Genomic DNA, 19,737 nt, shown 5'->3' on the forward strand with positions numbered 1-19,737 from the left:
AAGATATGTTATATATTAGAAGTATATAAAAACTTATTAAAAATTTTATAAATTTTAAAATAAATACATTTTTATAAGATTTGTTATTAATCTGCATATAACTCTAGGTAGATAAAGATTTCAACAAATAAAAACACTTTTAAAAGTACCAGAAGAAAACTCAAAATGTTTCTATAATTTTTTTAAAGTTTATTTTTAGCATGAAGCTGACAGAAAATTATAAAGAATAATACAAATAACCTAACTAGAGAAACATTTTATTTACATATTTCTAAAGATAACTAGGAAAAATACTTTCAGTAAAGATATCCTTAATGTATAAAACCTCTTTAAAAGTAATTAAAAAATCCAACAACCCCATAGAAACAGGGACAGAGAATACAAAAAGCAATTCACAAAAACATACAAATGGCCTGAAGACATGAAATGATACTCAACTTAATTAACAACTTAAAGACTGCCAATCATAGCGTGTTTTTTTTTTTTTTAACTTGCCAGATTGACAAAGATGAAAAAGAATGACAGCAGATATTACTAGAAAAAGATGGAGAAAAAGACATTCTCATATCCAATTGGTGGAAGTATAAAGTGGTACACCTCAAGTGTACATCACAATGAGAAGAATAAAAACTAAAATGTATTCCAATTTTGCTATGAGTTAGTTCACTTAAATACTTTATATACAGGATCTTATCGAATCCTTACAAGAAACCCATGGGTGCTATTATTATTCTAATTTTACAGATTAAAATCAGAGGCAGTTATTTAAGATCACATAGCAGGTAAGTTGTGTTGACAGGATTCAAATCTTAACCACTGACCTACTGCATACATCCTTCAACTAGAAGCTCACTTCTAGGACCTTATTATACAGAAATATTTGAAAATATTAGCAAAGATGTAAGCACAGAAGTGTTAATTGTTTGTAACATCAAAAACAACAAAATCAAAACAGGAAACATTCTTCCTTCCTCTCTTCTGTACAAATATTTATTGCATACCTGCTACATGTGAAGCACTGTGCTAGATACTGAGCTACAACAATAAACAAGAGATACACCATCAAAGGGGTTCAGATTCTAGTTGGCAGTGGGGAGGCAGAGTGGATAGGACATAAAGGATGAACAATTAAACAAGCATAGCGCATGTTATGACAAAGGAAGTTCAGGGTATTACTGGAATATAAGGCAGGAACAGCTACTCTAGGTAAAGGGTTTCGTAGAGAAATAAACACAGGCCGGGCCGGGAGCAGTGGCTCACGTCTGTAATCCCAGCATTTTGGGAGCCAGAGGCGGGTGGATCACTTGAGGCCAGGAGTTCGAGACTAGCCTGGCCAACATGGTAAAACCCCGTGTCTACTAAAAATACAAAAATTAGCTAGGTGTGGTAGTGCACGCCTGTAATTCCAACTACTTGGAAGGCTGCGGCATGAGAATCGTTTCAACCCAGGAGGTGGAGGGTACAGTGAGCTAAAATTGCGCCACTGCAAACCTGCCTGGGTGACAGAGAGACACTGCATCTCAAAAAAAAAAAAAAGGAGAGAGAGAGAAAGAGAGAAATAAACACAGGCTGAAATCTGCAAAACAACAACATAAAAAAGAAAAAAAAACACTCAAACCACCCACAATAAAAAAAAAACCCCACCCCAAAACCAAAACCCAACACCTGGACTTAACTAAAGGAGAGACAAAAAGAGAATCTATACAGAGGAACAGTTTGTGCAAAAGCCAGGACAGGAGGTAAGAAACAAAAGACTTTGAGTAGAGCTAAACTGAAAGCTATGAAGAGGCACAAGTGAGGATAAGGTGAGTACACAAGGCCCAGCTTTTGAAATGCTTCGTGAGCTATATTAGAGAGTTTAAACTTTAAAAAATTATTTATTTCCTTATTTATTTTTAAGAGACAGGTTCTTGCTCTGTTGCCCAGACTGGAGTGCAGTGACACTCTATCATGCTGCAGCCTCAAGCTCCGAAGCTCAAGCGATCCTCCCACCTCAGCCTCCCTAGTAGTTGTAACCACAGGTACATACCTTTATGTCTGTCTAATTTTTAAACATTTTGTAGAGACAGGCTCCCTCTATGTTGCCCTGAATGGTCTCAAACTCCTGGGCTCAAGCAATCCTCCAGCCTCAGCCTCCCAAATTGCTGGGATTATAAGCATGAGTCACTGCACCCAGCCCAATTGTTACCGGCTTACGGGCACACATTTACAAAGGAACTTCACCTTCGACTTCATATACTTCTATATGATAAAAACTTCAAAAGGCAACTAGTATTACTTTTAAAAAAGTAGTTACATTCAATGTAATAAATAAAACTTCCAACATTTAAAAGCCTCCCAGTTCTTTCCAGTGGTTATCTTGTTTTCTTTTTTTGAGAGAGGGTCTCACTGTTACCAGGATGGAGTGTAGTGGTGTGATCATGGCTCACTGCAGCCTGGACTTCCTGGGCTCAGGTGATTCTCCTATATCAGCCTCCTGAGTAGCTGGGACTATAGGCATGCACCACCATCCCTAGCTAATTTTTTGTATCTTTTTTTTTAGAGATGAGGTTTTGCCAGGTTGCTCTGGCTAGTCTTGCACTCTCGGGCTCTGGTGAGCCTCTCACCTTCGCCTCCCAAATTGGTAGGATTACAGGTGTGGGCCACTGTGCCCAGCCACTCTATCTTCTCTATAGTTGATTTTATGCTCCAAGGTAGGGTTGCTTGCTACCCAGTCTCAGACTTCTAACCCCAAAGCAGTCACAGTTGCAATTTAAAACAAAAATTAATTAAGGTATGGTTATATGCAATAAAATTAACCCATTTTACCTGTACAGTTTGAATTTTAGTAATTGTATACAATTGTGTAACTACAATCACAAGTAATATATAAGACAGTTTCATTTTCTTTCTTTTCTTTTTTTTTTTTTTTGAGTAGTCTCGCTCTTTCGCCCAGGCTGCAGTGCAGTGGCGCGATCTCGGCTCACTGCAAGCTCCGCCTCCTGGGTTCACGCCATTCTTCGGCCTCAGCCTCCCAAGTAGCTGGGACTATAGGCGCCTGCCACCGTGCCCGGCTAATGTTTTGTATTTTTAGTAGAGACGGGGTTCCACCATGTTAGCCAGGATGGTCTCGATCTGACTCGTGATCCACCCTCCTCGGCCTCCCAAAGTGCTGGGATTATAGGCGTGAGCCACTGCGCCCGGCCGACAGTTTCATTTTCTTCATGCCCCTTTGTAGTTGATCCTGTCCCCATTCCTAACCCCCAACAGAATGCTTTTTATTACCATAATTTGCCTTTTCTAGAATTTCACACAAATGAAATCATACAGTAGCCGTATTTTATGTTTCACTCTTTCACTTAAATCACTAAGATTTATCTGTGTTGTTGTGTGTATTAATATGGTGTTCCTTTTTATTACTTGGTAGTATTCTATGGTATGGTAATACCACAATTTGTTTATCTATTTACCAGTTGAACATCTGAACTACTTCCAATTTTGGGCTATTTTGAATAATACTGCTATGAATATATGCAAACAGGTCTTTGTGTAGTCATGTTTTCATTTATCTTGGAATGAAATTCCAAAGAGTGGAATTGCTGGGTCATATAAGTGTATGTTGAACTTTTTAAGAGCCTACTATATTGTTTTCTATTGTTTTCTTTTCTTTTGAGACAGGGTCTCGCTCTGTAACCCAGGCTGGAGTGCAGTGATGCAATCACTGTAGCCTCAACCTCCTGAGCTCAGGCGATCCTCCCACCTAAGCCTCTTGAGTAGCTTGGACTACAGGCGTGTCCCAGCACACCTGGCTGATATTTTGTATTTTTAGTACAGATGGGTTTTTGCCGTGTTGCCCAAGCTGGTCTTGAACTACTGGGCTTAAGTGATCCGCCTGCCTTGGCCTCCCAAAGTGCTGGGATTACAGGTGTAAGCCACCACATCTGGTCAAGCCTACTAAATTATTATCTAATGTTGCTGTACTGTTTTTTATTACCATCAACAAAGTATGAGTGTCATACTTGCTTGACTTCACTAGTACTATTTAACAGGCTAAGTTAAACATTTCCCACACAACCTTATGATTTTAAAAAGCAGATTCATTTACCTAATAAAATCTACGTATAAATACTTGAAGTCCTATAAAAATATACAGCTTTCCTAAATAGCAACAATAGCTTTAAATTAGATAAACCAGTTCAAATTTACCTTTTAATAATCTCCTCTTTTTATTGTGTCCTTACCTGAGCTGCTCAATTTTCTCTGGAGTAATAGGACCATTTCCAAAAACTTGGTTTATCTCTTCATATAATTTTTTTTGAACTTCTTCAGAGGTGGTTAAAAAACAGATTGCCCAGGTACACACTAGGTGAAACATTATATGAATAACAATGAAAATCGCTAACTCATGGCTTGGGTATAGAATAAGAAAAAAACTAATTATTTAGAGTGGTGTTTTTATATTTGCTTTTTTTCTCCTATGATATAGAAGATAACATAAGTGGTACCAAAAAGTAAAATTATTCACAGGGTTTGTATTTCACTGAATGGAACATCAATATTTACGGATTGCCCTCCAACAGACATAGTGCAATCTGGATGCCTTCTTTCTTAAAACTGGTAAGTAACCGGAGCCAATTAATTTTACCTTAGGTAAAATAGTTATGATAATAAATAAATTTCATATCTGTAGGAGTGCTCAATATTGGTTATTGCAATTGATTATCGGATGCACTCAACCTTATTAAGTTGATTTATCAGTTCACTTAGGAGCACTAATGAAATGATTCAGACAAATCAAGCTAGCAGATTTATCAATAAATCAATATTCTAACACATTTACCTGTGATGGTAAATACACTGGCTCAAAATTTGTGACTGGTTATTGCTTAGAATAGTTCTCAACCAGACATGGTGGCTCACACCTGTAATCCCAGCACTTTGGGAGGGATTACGCGGAGGGGATCACTTTGGGAGGGGATCTGAAGCTGGGGGATTGCTTGGGCTCAGGAGTTCAAGACTAGTCTGGGCAACATGGCAAAACCCCATCTCTACAAAAAACTCAAAAATCAGCTGGGTGTGGTGGTGTGTGACTGTAGTCCCAGCTACTTGGGAGGCTGACATGGGATGATTGCTGGAGCCCAGGGGGCTGAGGCTGCAGTGAGCTGTGATCATGCCACTGCACTTCACCCTGGGAAACCAAGTGAGACCCTGTCTCAAACAAACAAACAAACAAACAACAACAACAAAAAAACAGTGGTTCTCAAAAACCACCTGGGAGATGGCTGATGCTATAACCTCACATTCACAAATTCTGGTTCAGTAGGTTTATGGTAATGTCCAAACATCTGTACTTTTAACAAATAGAATATCACATTTATCTCAATTAACAAATGGGAAGATGAATGGCTCATGGCTTACTTTAGCTTAAACTGGTTTATGGATTATATTAATTGAGGAAATGAAAATGTAAAGAAATTACATGTTGAGAAAAAACCAGAAGAAATGAAAATGTAAAGAAATTACATGTTGAGAAAAAAAAACAGAGGAAAAAGAGTAATTATAATTTCTGTAGTAATACACTGGGATTATAACTATTAAAAGAATGGAACCTTCTGAACATATATACTACCTCTTTCCCTAGAATATGTTTGAGGTGACACCATCTGTAGCTCTATTGTTCCTGTGTCAAATACTTCTTAATATCCTTCTAGTAACTTGTACTTCACTTACCAATGATCTCTTTCCTGAACTAAGGGTTAACTTAATCTCAAAGTTAATTTATAAAAAAAGTTTTCCTGATACACCTTATTACCCATATTGTTATCATTAAAATCAGTAGTTACCTGGTACTCAATTACTCTGATTAGTTTTTTTATATCTAGAGTTCACAAAAAACATGAGTGACTGCCTGTCCTTAACTTTTCCCTACATATGCCTCTTCATCATTACGGCTTCTGAGTGAACTATAGAATTTCTTTTTTTTTTTTTTTTTTTTTTGAGACGGAGTCTCGCTCTGTCGCCCAGGCTGGAATGCAGTGGCCGGATCTCAGCTCACTGCAAGCTCCGCCTCCCAGGTTCAGGCCATTCTCCTGCCTCAGCCTCCCAAGTAGCTGGGACTACAGGCGCCCGCCACCATGCCCGGCTAATTTTTTGTATTTTTAGTAGAGACGGGGCTTCACCGTGTTAGCCAGGATGGTCTCGATCTCCTGACCTCGTGGATCTGCCCGTTTCGGCCTCCCAAAGTGCTGGGATTACAGGCTGGAGCCACTGCGCCCGGCCTCGAACTATAGAATTTCTATTTTACAAGTGATGTGAAAACTTGTGCAGTGTACAATATGTGTGTCACACAATTTTACAACATAGAGTAATATACAACTGAAGGATTCACCACAACGATTTGCATACAGTGGTCATTCATGTACTCTGCTTGATTATATTATCACTTAAAATTAATGTAACAGGCCAGGTGCGGTGGCTGATGCCTGTAATCCCAGCATTTTGGGAGGCCGAGGCGGGCAGATCATGAGGTCAAGAGAACGAGACCATCCTGGCCAACATGGTGAAACCCCATCTCTACTAAAAATACAAAAAATTAGCTGGGTGTGGTGGTGGGCACCTATAGTCCCAGCTACTTGGGAGGCTGAGGCAGGAGAATCGCTTGAACCTGGGAGGCAGATGTTGCAGTGAGCCGAGATTACACCACTGCATTCTAGCCTGGGCTACAGAGCGAGACTCCGCCTCAAAAAAAAAAAAAAAAATCTCACATTGACTTTTGGTTTGTGGGGTTTTTTTTTTTAGATAGGGTCACACTCTGTCACCTAGGCTGGAGTGCAGTGGCAGTGATCGCGGCTCACTTGAGGCCTTGATCTCCTGGCTAAAGTGATCCCACCTCAAGCTTCCCAAGTAGCTGGGACTACAGGAACATGCCACCACGCACAGCTAATTACAATTTTTTTTTTTTGGTAGAGATCAAGTCCCACTACGTTGCCCAGCCTGTCACAACGATGGCTGAAAATAGCTTTAAAATGTGATTTTAAGCCACTTAATGTGCTTTAAATGCAATACTGAATCAGACACAATTTCATAGCTCAGAGATAACTTGGAGGTCATCTGGAGCTAAACTCTATTTTAGAAAAGGAGGAAAATGGAGAGATAAGAATCTTGCCCAAGGCTAATAAGGGGCAGAGTAAGGAGTAAGAACTTATTAAGGTTTCTTGTTTATCTACTCTCAAAAACTTCAGAGGAGCCTTAAAAAACCACCAACCTACATCCAAATACATAGCAATTCTCCTAAAATCTCCCTAAAAACTGAAAATAAGATTAACATATTAATTCAACCTTGGAAATAGTCACTTTTCTTGGTGTCCAGAGCACAAGTGATTTAGATCTTTAAAGGTCTTTAGCAAAGACGTATTTATTTTTAATGTAATACGTTTTAAAAACAAGGATTTTAAATCTATCTTTATATTAATTTTTTTTAAGCTGGGGTCTTGTTTTATTGCCCAAGTTAGGCAAACTCCTGGGGCTCACACAATCCTACCACCTCAGCCTCCAACGTAGCTGGGACAAATGTGCACCACTGGACCAAACAAGTAGGCATTTTTTTTAAAAAGGTTGAATAAGTCAGGATGTGGTGGCTCACGCCTGTAATCCTAACACCCTGGGAGGCTGAGACGGGCGGAGCACCTGAGGTCAGTTCAAGACCAGCTTGGCCAACATGGTCTCTACTTAAAATATGAAAATTAGCCAAGCATAGTTGTGGGCGCCTGTAATCCCACCTACTCAGGGGGCTAAGGCAGGAGAATCTATTGAATCGAGGAGGTGGAGGTTGCAGTGACCTGAGATAGCGCAATTGCACTCCAGCCTGGGTGACAAGAGTGAAACTCCGTCTCAAAAAAAAAAAAAGAAAAAGGTTGAATACATTATTTTTGACATATGCTTACCTAAATTCAATTTAATCATCTATAGTATCTGGACATTTCTGTATGCCAAAGAAGAAAACTTTATGGGAAGTTTATATTTGTATCATTTTAAAGAAAGTTTCCTTAAACATTAAGGGATATAAATGAAATCCTTCAAGTGAACATAAATTTTCTAAAATTTAAATTCATGTCCTAATACTTCCTTTTGTTTTTTGGGTTTTTTTTTTTTGTTTTTTTTTTTGTTTTTTTTTGAGACAGAGCATAGCTCTGTCACCCAGGCTGGAGTGCAGTGGTGTGATCTCAGCTCATTGCAACCTCTGCCTCCAGGGTTCAAGTGATTCTCTTGCCTCAGCCTCCTGAGTAGCTGAGATTACAGGCACATGCCACCATACCCGGCTACTTTTTGTATTTTTAGTAGAGATGGGGTTTCAACATGTTGGTCAGGCTGGTCTCGAACTCCTGATCTTGTGATCCGCCCACCTCAGCCTCTCAAAGTTCTGGGATTACAGGCATGAGTCACCATGCCTGGCCTCCTTTTGTTTTTTGACAGGGTCTCACTCTGTCACCCAGGCTGCAGTCCAGTGGTGTGATCACGGCTCACTGCAACCTCAACCTCCTGGGCTTAAGTGATCCTCCCACCTTAGCCTTCCTTACATAACTGGGATTACAGGTGTGTGCCACCAGGCCTGGCTAATTTTTGAATTTTTTATAGAGATAGGGTTCCGCTGTGTTGCCCAGGCTGGTCCCAAATTTCTGGGCTCCAGTGATTCATCCACCTCGGCCTCCCAGAGTGCTGGCATTATGGCTGTGAGCCACCTTGCCTGGCCCCCTAATACTTTCTTTAAGTATTTTTATCTTAGTATATTTTTATGCCTACAGAAGTATTTTTATAAATATTGTATAAATAAATGGTACTCTACCAATCTAAAAACCAAGTGAGGAAACTTAGAAACATATCAAATATTTTACAATTTTACATAGAAATCACCTTCAATTCCAATGAGAGGAGTTCTTTTAAATCGTGATTTCTGTGGCCTATATACTCTTGTTGGTAGACCTTAATAATAGCAGACTAGCTTGGAGTCAAAGTGGAAAGCAGCAGCAGGAAATGAAAAGCTCACTGTTCTGGTTGGAAAGGTGTCAACAGCAGTTTTCATTTTAAAGGCACTAACTAGAATTCACAATCCATAAAATGTGTCAAGAAATTTATGGCAATTTTCAGAGGTGACTTTAAGCACTCGGGGTTAAGAAAAAAAGCACCTATGTGAGTCAGCCCTTTAAAACAAGACTGAAAAAGAGGGAAAAATTTTAAAGAAGTCCTCTAAACAGTGTTTTATTTTTGTTTTGAGACAGTCTTGCTCTGTTGCCCAGGCTGGAATGCAATAGTGCGATCATCACTCACTGCAGCTTCAACCTCTTGGGCTCAAGTGATCATCCTGCCTCAGCTTCCCGAGTGGCTGGAACCACAGGCATGTGCCACCACACCCAGCTAACGGTTATTTTTAGCAGAGACGAGGTCTCACTATGTTGCCCAGACTAGTCTCGAACTCCTGGGCTGAAGTGATCCTCTTATCCTGGCCTCCCAAAGTGTTGGGATTACAGGAGTGAGTTGCCATGCCTGGCCTTGTTTTTTTTTTTTTGAGACAGGGTCTCACTCTGTTGTTCAGGCTGGAGTGCACAATCAGTTCACTGTCGCCTCCATCCTCATGATTCAGCCTCTTGAGTAGCAGGCATAGGCCATCATGCTCAGTTAACTTATTTTTTTTGTAGAGAGAGGGTCTCTCTTTTCTGGGCTGGCCTCCAACTCCTGGCCTAAAGCAATCTTTCACCTCAGCCTCCCAAAGTGTTGGGATTACAGGTGTGAGCCACTGTGCTCAGCCTGTATTTTAGTAATTCATCTGAAAAAGAAATCAATTTATACTTACATTTTGCAGTTATTATGCAACTGGCCAGAGAAAATATCATACTGTCTTCTAGGATCTAGGAAACAAAGCTAAGTTTAGAAAGTGTGAAAAATGTAAGGTAGCCTATATTAGGCCCTGCTAAAATAATCTAGAGTATAAAATTAGTGTCAATGAAAAAAAAAGTATATTATGTCATTATGATGTTTTCATTAAAACAAAAAACCAAAATCTGTATAATGTGAATACCAACCTAATTACCACATTGCTTTTTAAAAACATTTTTAAAATTGATATACTATAGTTGTATGTATTTTCAGAGTACAAGTGATATTTTGGTACATGTATACAACATGTAATGATCAAATCAGGGTATTTGTTGTGAATATTACTGGTTCATGATATACTTTGGTAAATAAACTCAGTCCTATTTTTCTGGCTTAGCCTAGTAAACAGCAATGAAGCCTCAGAAATAGGACAGATCTCATCACTGTCCTGGAAGCCTACAGCATAAAATTAATGTCAATGAAAAAAAAGTGTATTATTTCATTATGATGTTTTCATTAAAACAAAAAACCAAAATCTGTATAATGTGAATACAACCTAAATACCACATTGCTTTTTAAAAATATTTTTAAAATCGATATACTACAGTTGTATTTTCAGAGTACAAGTGATATTTCAGTACACATATACAACATCTAATGATCAAATCAGGGTATTTATTGTGAATATTACTAGTTCATGATATACTGTGGTAAATAAACTCAGTCCTATTTTTCTGGCTTAGCCTAGTAAACAGCAATGAAGCCTCAGAAATAGGACAGAAGATCTCATCACTGTCCTAGAAGCCAAATTCAATTTCTGCACCAACATATACCAGACTACTGCTGGCTACAAGGACTTGCATGTGTAGAGTGGGGCAGAAGATTCCTACAATGAAGAGGTGTGGCAATAACAACTAACCTCATTGGCCTGACAATACCACAAATGCAGTGGTATGCTGGCAGTATTGTGAACAAGCCACACTGCCACACCTGGTCAAGCAGGCAAAGTGATTTGGTCTAATACACCTAACACAAGTCCTTCTCCTCTTTTGTAATTCAAGAATTTTGGCTCAATTTAATAATATTAAATACTATACAGCTGCCTCAAAGAGCTAAATAATAGAGGCCAAGTACTTGTACTACCAATTATGTACAATAAAAGATGTACGACGCGGCTGGGCGCAGTGGCTCATGCCTGTAATCCCAGCACTTTGGGAGGCCAAGGCGGGCGGATCACGATGTGAAAGAGATAGAGACCATCCTGGCCAACAAGGTGAAATCCCATCTCTACTACAAATATAAAAAAATTATCTGGGCGTGGTGGTGTGTGTCTGTAGTCCCAGCTACTTGGGAAGCTGAGGCAGGAGAATCGCTTGAACCCGGGAGGTAGAAGTTGCAGTGAGCAGAGATCATGCCACTACACTCCAGCCTGGCGACATAGCAAGACTCCATCTCAAAACAACAACAACAACAACAAAAAAAACCCCTAAAAAACATGTATGATGCTTAAGCCACTGAACTCTAGGAAGGTATCTGGATTAAAGCGCATGAAAAGCACACTGTATATATGTGTGATTATTATCATTATTTTTTATAGATGGCGTCTTGCTATATTGCCCAAGTTGGCCTCAATCTCTTGGGTTCAAGTGATCCTCCCACCTCAGCCTCTCGAGTAGCTGGGACTACAATCATGAGACATTGTGCAAGCTCTGGCTTTTTTTTTTTTTTTTTTTTTTTTTTTTACCTGAAAAACATTTAACAATTATATCACCTGTTGGTCATTAAGGTTTCCTTGTACTAAGGAGTCGATGAAAATATGTTGACTGAAGTTCCTTCCTTTTCGTTCTTTTATGATGTTCCTTAAAACAGACTCCAGTTGCACGAGGGCTTAGAGAAAAAAACAAAATAATTTTAGAATACAAGCATTAGTGGAGACTGAACTTTAAAAAAATAATTCTGTGCAACGTTACTACATGAGAAGAAAAACTTCAAAGTTAGAAACCAACAACAAAGAAAGCTAATTTATGTTTAAACTCATCTATTTTCCTCCTTCTTTTTGCCAAATTTAACATACATACAAAAACGTACACAAAGCATATAAGTACAGTTTAAGGAATAATTATAAATCACCACCAACCACCCAGGTCAAGAAGTAGAGCAAGGCCAGCACTTGACTTTTTCTTTTATTTTTGAGACAGAGTCTTGCTCTGTTGCCCAAGCTGCAGTGTAGTGGTGTAATCTGGGCTTACTGCAGCCTTGACTTCCCAGGCTCAGGTGATTCTCCCATCTCGGCCTCCTAAGTAGCTGGGACTACAGGCATGTTACCACGCCCAGCTAATTTTTGTATTTTTGTCAGAGACGGGGTTTCACCATGTTGGCCAGGCCAGTCTCAAACTCCTGGGCTCAAGCAATCTATCCGCCTCAGCCTGAAAGTGCTGAGATTATAGGCATGAGCCACCGCACCCGGCCTAATACCAGCACTTTAGAGGCCTCCAAACACATAAGCCTTTCTTCCCTGATATCATCCACCTTCCTTCTAAATTCTGTCTTAACTCCATTCCTTCTCCCAAATCAGGAATCACTTATTTATGGCTAGAAGCAGATGAAAGATAATCAGAAAAGTAAATTTCTAAAAACCTAAAAGAGGCTGGGCACTGTGGCTCATGCCTATAATCCCAGCACTTTGGGAGGCCGAGGCACGTGAACCACAAGGTCAGGAGTTCAAGACCAGCCTGGCCAAGATGGCAAAACCCCATCTCTACTAAAAATGCAAAAATTAGCTGGGCTCAGTGGCAGGCACCTGTAATCTCAGCTACTTGGGAGGCTGAGGCAGGAGAATTGCTTGAACCTGGGCAGCAGAAGTCGCAGTGAGCCAAGATCATGCCACTTCACTCCAGCCTGGGCAAGAGAATAAATAAATAAATATTTTATATATCTCTAAATAAATAAATATATAAAATAAAAAACCTAAAAGATATCAATAACTGATATCCAATGGCCCATAAAATTATACACAAATACGTTTCAGTCTTCACCTTACTTGACCTATCATATCACTGATGATGTTGATAACGTACTCTCCAAGAAACACTTTTTCATTTTTTTTTTTTTTTGAGACAGAGTGTTTGCTGGAGTGCATGGGCGCAATCTCAGCTTACTGCAACCTCCGCCTCCCAGATTCAAACTATTCTCCTGCCTCAGCCTCCTGAGTAACTGGGACTACAGGTGTGTGCCACCACGCCCGGCTAATTTTTTGTATTTTTAGTAGAGACGGGGTTTCACTGTGTTAGCCAGGGTGGTCTCCATCTCCTGACCTCGTGATCTGCCCGCCTTGGCCTCCCAAAGTGCTGGGATTACAGGCATGAGTCACCGCGCCCGGCCAAGAAACATTTTTTCATGTGGTTCCCAGGACTCTATATCCCCTAGACTCCACACTTCCTCCCACTTTACGGCCTACTCATTCTGTCTCCTTTTTTGATTCCTTTTTAATCTCTTGAACTTCTCAGCAATGAAATGTTCAAGGACAGAGCTCAGTTTTGGGACCTCTTTCCTTTTTCTATCTATATTCACTACCTGGTGATCTCTAATCTCAAGGTTTTCGATGCAATATATGTACCACACACTTCCAAATCTGTATTTCTAGTCAGGACTTCTTTCTCTTCAGCTCCAGATTCATATTTCGAATTCTAATAACAAACTCAACCTCTGCACTTGGATGTCTGAAGCATACCAAACACTGAACTCTTGAGCTTTCCCCCAAATCCCGGATCTTCCCACAGTCTTCCCCATCTTATTTCCTGACAACCTCCTTTTGCAATTAGGCCAAAAACCTTGGTGTCTCTCTCTCCCTTATACCCTAATTTTAATCTGTCAGCCAATGTTGGTAGGTCTACCTTCAAAGTACCAAATTATTTTCTTACTCCTTTTTTTTTCCTTGTTCTCTATTTTCTGTTGCCTGCCACTTGGTCCAAGCCACATTATCTCTCAAGCCTGGTTTATTGCTGTAGCCCTCTAACTAGTTTCCCTGCCTTTGCTCTGGGCCCATACAGTCTATCATACCAGTCAAAGTGATCCTTTTATAACATAACTCAGATTGTAACTCTGCTCAAAACCTGTCAGTGTCTTCCTACCTCATAGTAACAACCTAGTCACACAATGGTCTGTAAGCCATACAAAACCCATTCCTATCTCCAGTCTTTCTGACTTCATCTTCTGCTCCTCTTCTCACTCACTTCACTCCAGCCATACTGGCCTTCCTGTTGTACTTCAAATATAGCAGGAAGAGTCCTACTTCAAGGACTCTGTAATTACTTTTCCTCTACATGGAATATTCTTCCTTTGAACATCTGGATATCCACATGTTCTGCATGACTGGTTTCATCTCTTGCAAGTGTTACCCCAAAAGCCACCTCATCTTGAGGCCTTTCCTAATAATTACTTAAAACTGCAATCTCCCAACCCCCCGCACTCCCTATCCTCTTCTGGTTTTATTTTCCTCTACAGCATTTTTCACCTTTTAATGTACTATTCAGTTTACTTATTTAGATTACTGTCTGTCTCTTCCCACTAGAATGTGGTGCCACAAGGGCAAGAAATTTTGTTTAGGTTCCTCAGCACCTAAAACATGCCAGGATATCATAAATCTACATTAAATATTTATAGAATTGAATCAATATAATACACATTAGTGATTAAAATGATAAATTATTCCCAGGCACAGTGGCTCACGCCGGTAATCCCAACGCTTTGGGAAGCTGAGGTAGGAGGATCACTTGAGGTCAGGAGTTCGAGACCAGCCTGAAAAACATGGTGAAACCCTGTCTCTCTTAAAAATACAAAAATTATCCGAGCATGGTGGCAGGCGCCTGTAATCCCAGCTACTTGGGAGGTTGAGGCCTGAGAATTGCTTGAACCTGGGAGATGGAGGTTGATCTCACCCAGCCTGGGCAATAGAGCGAGACTCAGTCTCAAAAAAAAAAAAAAAAAAAAAGAATTAAAATAAGAAATTATTAACACTATAAAGAAGTTGTTCCCAGACTTTGCTACACATTAGAATCACCTGAGAAGTTTTTTCAAACAGTAAAGCACAAGTCACACCTCATATCAATTAAATCTGAATGTTTACAGGTAGAAGTCATGCTTCGATATTTTTAAAAAGATTTCATGTGTAGCAAAGTTTGGGAACCACTGTTGTACATTCTCGACCCTACAAGTACATTAGAATAATCTGGAGAGCCTTTTCAAAAACACCTGATGCCCACGGCACCCCAATCTCAGATTCTGAATAAACTGGTCTAGGATAAGGTTTTGTGCTTTAAGTTCTCCAACTGATTCTAATGTGCAAAGCAGGTTGGGAATTAAACAAAGGAAGCTCTGATCCAGTCATGGGATCCCATTTTTATAAATACTAGAACATAATCATTTCCAATAAAAGCTCAAATTTGATCTATGCCCATGTTGTAGCCCAAGGAACACATCATGCCAGACAGTTTACTTTTATTTAGAATCAAAGAATATACATTATTTTCATTTCATGTTAATTTAACCAATATTTCTGAAATACATTTTTTATCAAAGGGAATTAATCCAAATGCATTGATCAAGAGAATCATAATGGTCATAAAAACTGGATAGCAGGAAATGTGTCAATTAAACTGGTGGTTTTTTTCTTTTTTACTTCTGTTAGACCAAGAAAATCACCAAAACAGTAAGCTAATGAGGACAGGGATTTTTGTCTCCTGTGTCTCGCACCACTGCACTCCAGACTGGGTGACAGAGTGAGACTCTGTCTCAAAAAAAAAAAAAAAAAAAAAAAAAAACAAAAAAACCCAACATTAATTTAAAAAAAAGTATTAAAGCTTTATAATTATTCAACCACTGAGAGAATACAGAACAAAAAAAAAAAAAAAAAGGGAGAATAATTAATTTGGGGGCACTATATTACATTAAAATTGCTATGTTTCTGTGTAAATTGTATAAAATTGAAATTGAAATCAATGCCAAACAACACTGAAAATATTTTTATTCAATGTTATAATAGCAAGAATTTTTTAGGTTGCTAAACTTTTTTTTTTTTTTTGAGATAGAGTCTCACTCTCTCACCAAGGTTGGGAGTACAGTGGCATGATCTAGCTCACTGCAACTTCTGCCTCCAGGGTTCAAGTGATTCTCATTCCTCAGCCTCTTGAGTAGCTGGGATTACAGGTGTGTGCTGCTTCACCCGGCTAATATTTTTTTAGTAGAGGCAGGGTTTCACTATGTGGCCAGATTGGTCTCGAACTCCTGGCCTCAAGTGATCTGCCTACCTCAGCCTCCCAAAGTGCTAGGACTGCAGGTGTGAGCTACCGCACGGGGCCTATGTTGCTAATTTTTAAAAATTTTTTGAGATGGGGGTCTCTCACTACATTGCCCAGGCTGGTCTCAAAATCCTGAGCTGAAGTGATCCTCAAATCTCAGCCTCCCAAGTAGCTGGGACCACAGGCATGTGCTACCATGGCCGCCGTTTTTAGTAAGTATCTGTAATATTTAATCATGTTGACATTTCCCTACTAATTCCTATAATGTTGAACCTTTAGTTTGTTCCTGGTTTTCTACTTGCAGGAACAGTACTGCAAAAATACCTTCATGAATATTCTCTTCTTTCATATAATTTCATCCATTATTTATGGTTCTTAGTATGCATTATTAAACTGCTTTCTTAACATTGTAGCCTTATACTTTCCTTTAATCCCGTAGAGTATACCAGTTCTACAGCACTCTCATTCTGCAGTCAGTGCTAGAGTTTCTTTTACTAACTTATTTTTCCTCGCTTCTGTTAAAGAAAACTTTCATTGTAGAAAATGTAGGAAAAAAGCATAAAGAAAGAAAATATAGGCCGGGCACAGTGGCTCATGCCTGTAATCCCAGTACTTTGGGAGGCCATGGCAGGCAGATCACGAGGTCAAGAGATTGAGACCATCCTGGCCAACAGGGTGAAACCCTGTCTCTAATAAAAATACAAAAATTAGCTGGGCGTGGTGGCACGCACCTGTAGTCCCAGCTACTCAGGAGGCTGAGGCAGGAGAATCACTTGAACCTGGGAGTCGGAGGTTGCTGTGAGCTAAGATAGCACCACTGCACTCCAGCCTGGCAACAGAGCGAGACACTGACTCAAAAAAAAAAAAAAAAGGAAAGAAAGAAAATATAAATGACCTTTAATCTCACTATTCAGAAATAACTTTATTAAAACTGGGGCACCTTTATTTTTTGTCCTCACTAAAAATTAAGAGTGACCAAACTTACCATCTTCGTATTGTTTTTTCCGAGTTGTATTTTTATCAAGTGACCCATCTAGAAAGCCTTTTCCGATCTCAGACCAAACCTGAAAATAGGTAAGTATACATATCTATTATCCAATAGGTAGAATTGTAAAAATTATAATATAGAGCAATGTAACCTAATAACTTAGGAACTCTTTTTTTTTTTTTTTTTTTGAGTCATGTTTTGGCTCTGTCACCCAGGCTAGAGTGCTGGATTGCAATGGCATGATCATAGCTCACTGCAACCTCCACTTCCGAGGCTCAAGCCATCCTCCCACCTCAGCCTCCCAAGTAGCTGGGACTACAGGTGTGTGCCACCAATGCCAGCTAATTTTTCTATTTTTTGTAGAGACGGGTTTCACCATGTTTCCCAGGCTGGTCTTGAACTCCTGAGCTCAAGTGATCTTCTCGTCTCAGTATCCCAAAGTGTTGGGATTACAGGTGTGAGCCACCTACCCAGCAGGAACTCTTCTCACCAACAAATCTGATAATTAAGCTCTCCTTCTCAACTGGCTGCACAATCCTTTACTCCACAGTCTCAGAGGAGAGGGTACAAATATATTCTAATGACTTCAGTCAAGACACTTTCAAACTAATAAGAAGTGGAAAGTGAAAAATTCCTTTCCTCTAAAAGGAGTAGGGAGAAGAAAAAGGACACAGCAGTTGAGTCAATCCTCATTTTTTTTCCCCCACGAGACAGAGTCTCGCTGTGTTGCCTAGGCTGGAGTGCAGTGGCGTGATCTCGGCTCACTGCAACTTCCACCTCCCTGGTTCAAGCAATTCTCCCAGCCTCAGCCTCCTGAGTAGCTGGGATTACAGGTGCCTGCCACCACATCCAGCTAATTTTTGTATTTTTTAGTAGAGATGGGGTTTCCAGACTGGTATTGAACTCCTGACCTCAGGTGAGCGCCCGCCTCAGCCTCCCAAAGTGCTGGGATTACATGTGTGAGCCACTATGCCTGGCCCTCATTTTTGTATTATACTGGCATAAGTGTAAAAATAAAATTCACAGGTAATTACAAATTTCTGTTTCACCTGTAATATTGATAAACACTGGCTGAGGTAAAGAAAAAGGTTAAAATTTAGTCTGAGATTTGGATATGATAAGCAGTAGAATAGGCTTCCAAATATTCACAATTGGGTCATTAGCCCCTGAAAAAACTTTAACTTGATTTTAATTCAAAAGTTCTAAAAGAAATTAGTGAAAGAACACAACACTTATTCATCAATGGCTAAATACTATTATTTGAAAAATAATAGATTTTAAAAAGCCCTCAATTCTTACCTTAAATGAAAACATTTCAGATTACTTAAATGTAAAAAAATCAAACTTAAAACTACTGTAAAAATGAATAGTAGGCCAAGTGGAGTGGCTCACACCCATAATCCCAGCACTTTGGAGGCCAAGGCAGGCAGACTGCTTGGGCTAAGGAGTTCGAGAACATGGTAAAACCCTGTCTCTATGAAAAATATAAAAAATTAGCCAGGTGTGATGGTGAGCATCTGTGGTCCCAGCTACCCAGGAGGGTGAGGTGGAAGGATAGCTTGAGTCTGGGAGGTAGACGCTGCAGTGGGCCGAGACTGCAGCACTGCAGCCTAAAAAAAAAAAAAAAAAAAAAAAAAGAATAAAAATGTAAATATTTATATAAGACGCTTAAAGCTCAAAAGCAGTTTCTAAGCATGACCGAACACAAGGCACAAATTCACAATGAAAGAGTTAAATTGATTTAGCTACATAAAAACATTAGCATTTGTGATACTGAAAAAGTATCACAAAACTTTTATTTACTATAAATAAATGTAAAAGGAAATGAAAACTGAGATTAAAAATAAATAGCTGTTCTAGATTAGTAAGAAAATGAAACACATCAATAGAAATCTAGGCAAAAGAGCCAGGTGGGCCTAAAATCCCAGCTATTTGGGAGGCTGAGGTCAGAGGATCCCTTGAGCCCAAAAGTTTGAGACCAGTCTGGGCAACATGGTGATACTGTGTCACAAAAAAGTAAATAAAATAATGAAGAAATATAGGTGGAGGACATTTAAAAAAATCTCACAAAAGGAACCCAAGAGTTTAACAAAAGTATAAAAATATGATTTTGGGTTTTTTGTTTTTAAGACAGGGTCTGGCTCTATCTCCAAGGCTGGAGTGCCTAGGCACAATCATGGCTCACTGCAACCTCCACCTCCTGGGCTCAAGCAATCCTCTGGCCTCAGTCTCACAAGTAGTTGGGACTACAAGAATGTACTACCACACCCAGCAAATTTTTGTGTGTGTGTTTTTTTTTTTGGCAAAGATGGGGTTTTGTCATGTTGCCCAGGCTGGTCTCAAACTCCTGGGCTCAAGTAATCCTCCTGCTCTGGTTTCCCAAAGTGCGAGGGTTATAGGGGTGAACCACTGCACCCAGGCAAAAAGATGTTTAACCTTGGCCAGGCGCGGTGGCTCACACCTGTAATCCCAGCACTTTGGGAGGCCAAAGCGGGTGGATCACGAGGTCAGGAGATCGAGACCATCCTGGCTAACATGGTTAAACCCCGTCTCTGCTAAAAATACAAAAAAAATTAGCCAGGTGTGGTGGCGGGCATCTGTAGT

The 19,737-nt window shown here is 39.7% G+C and overlaps 1 protein-coding gene across 7 annotated transcripts in view; it reads right to left on the reverse strand.

The window, feature by feature from the left end:
* LOC126932187 (cytochrome P450 20A1) overlaps positions 1-19,737 on the reverse strand; it is a 58,898-nt gene that overhangs the window by 8,009 nt on the left and 31,152 nt on the right. For all 7 annotated transcript variants that reach the window (XM_050750884.1, XM_050750882.1, XM_050750881.1 and 4 more), the window contains 4 exons: positions 17,131-17,209; positions 11,621-11,736; positions 9,827-9,881; positions 4,221-4,341 (listed from right to left, as the gene is read on the reverse strand). In XM_050750884.1, coding sequence (XP_050606841.1) covers positions 4,221-4,341; positions 9,827-9,881; positions 11,621-11,736; positions 17,131-17,209 — 371 coding nt within the window. The remainder of the gene's footprint in view (positions 1-4,220; positions 4,342-9,826; positions 9,882-11,620; positions 11,737-17,130; positions 17,210-19,737) is intronic.

This window comes from Macaca thibetana, chromosome 12 (genome assembly GCF_024542745.1).
Source record: "Macaca thibetana thibetana isolate TM-01 chromosome 12, ASM2454274v1, whole genome shotgun sequence".
In the NCBI taxonomy this organism is placed as follows: Eukaryota; Metazoa; Chordata; class Mammalia; order Primates; family Cercopithecidae; genus Macaca; species Macaca thibetana.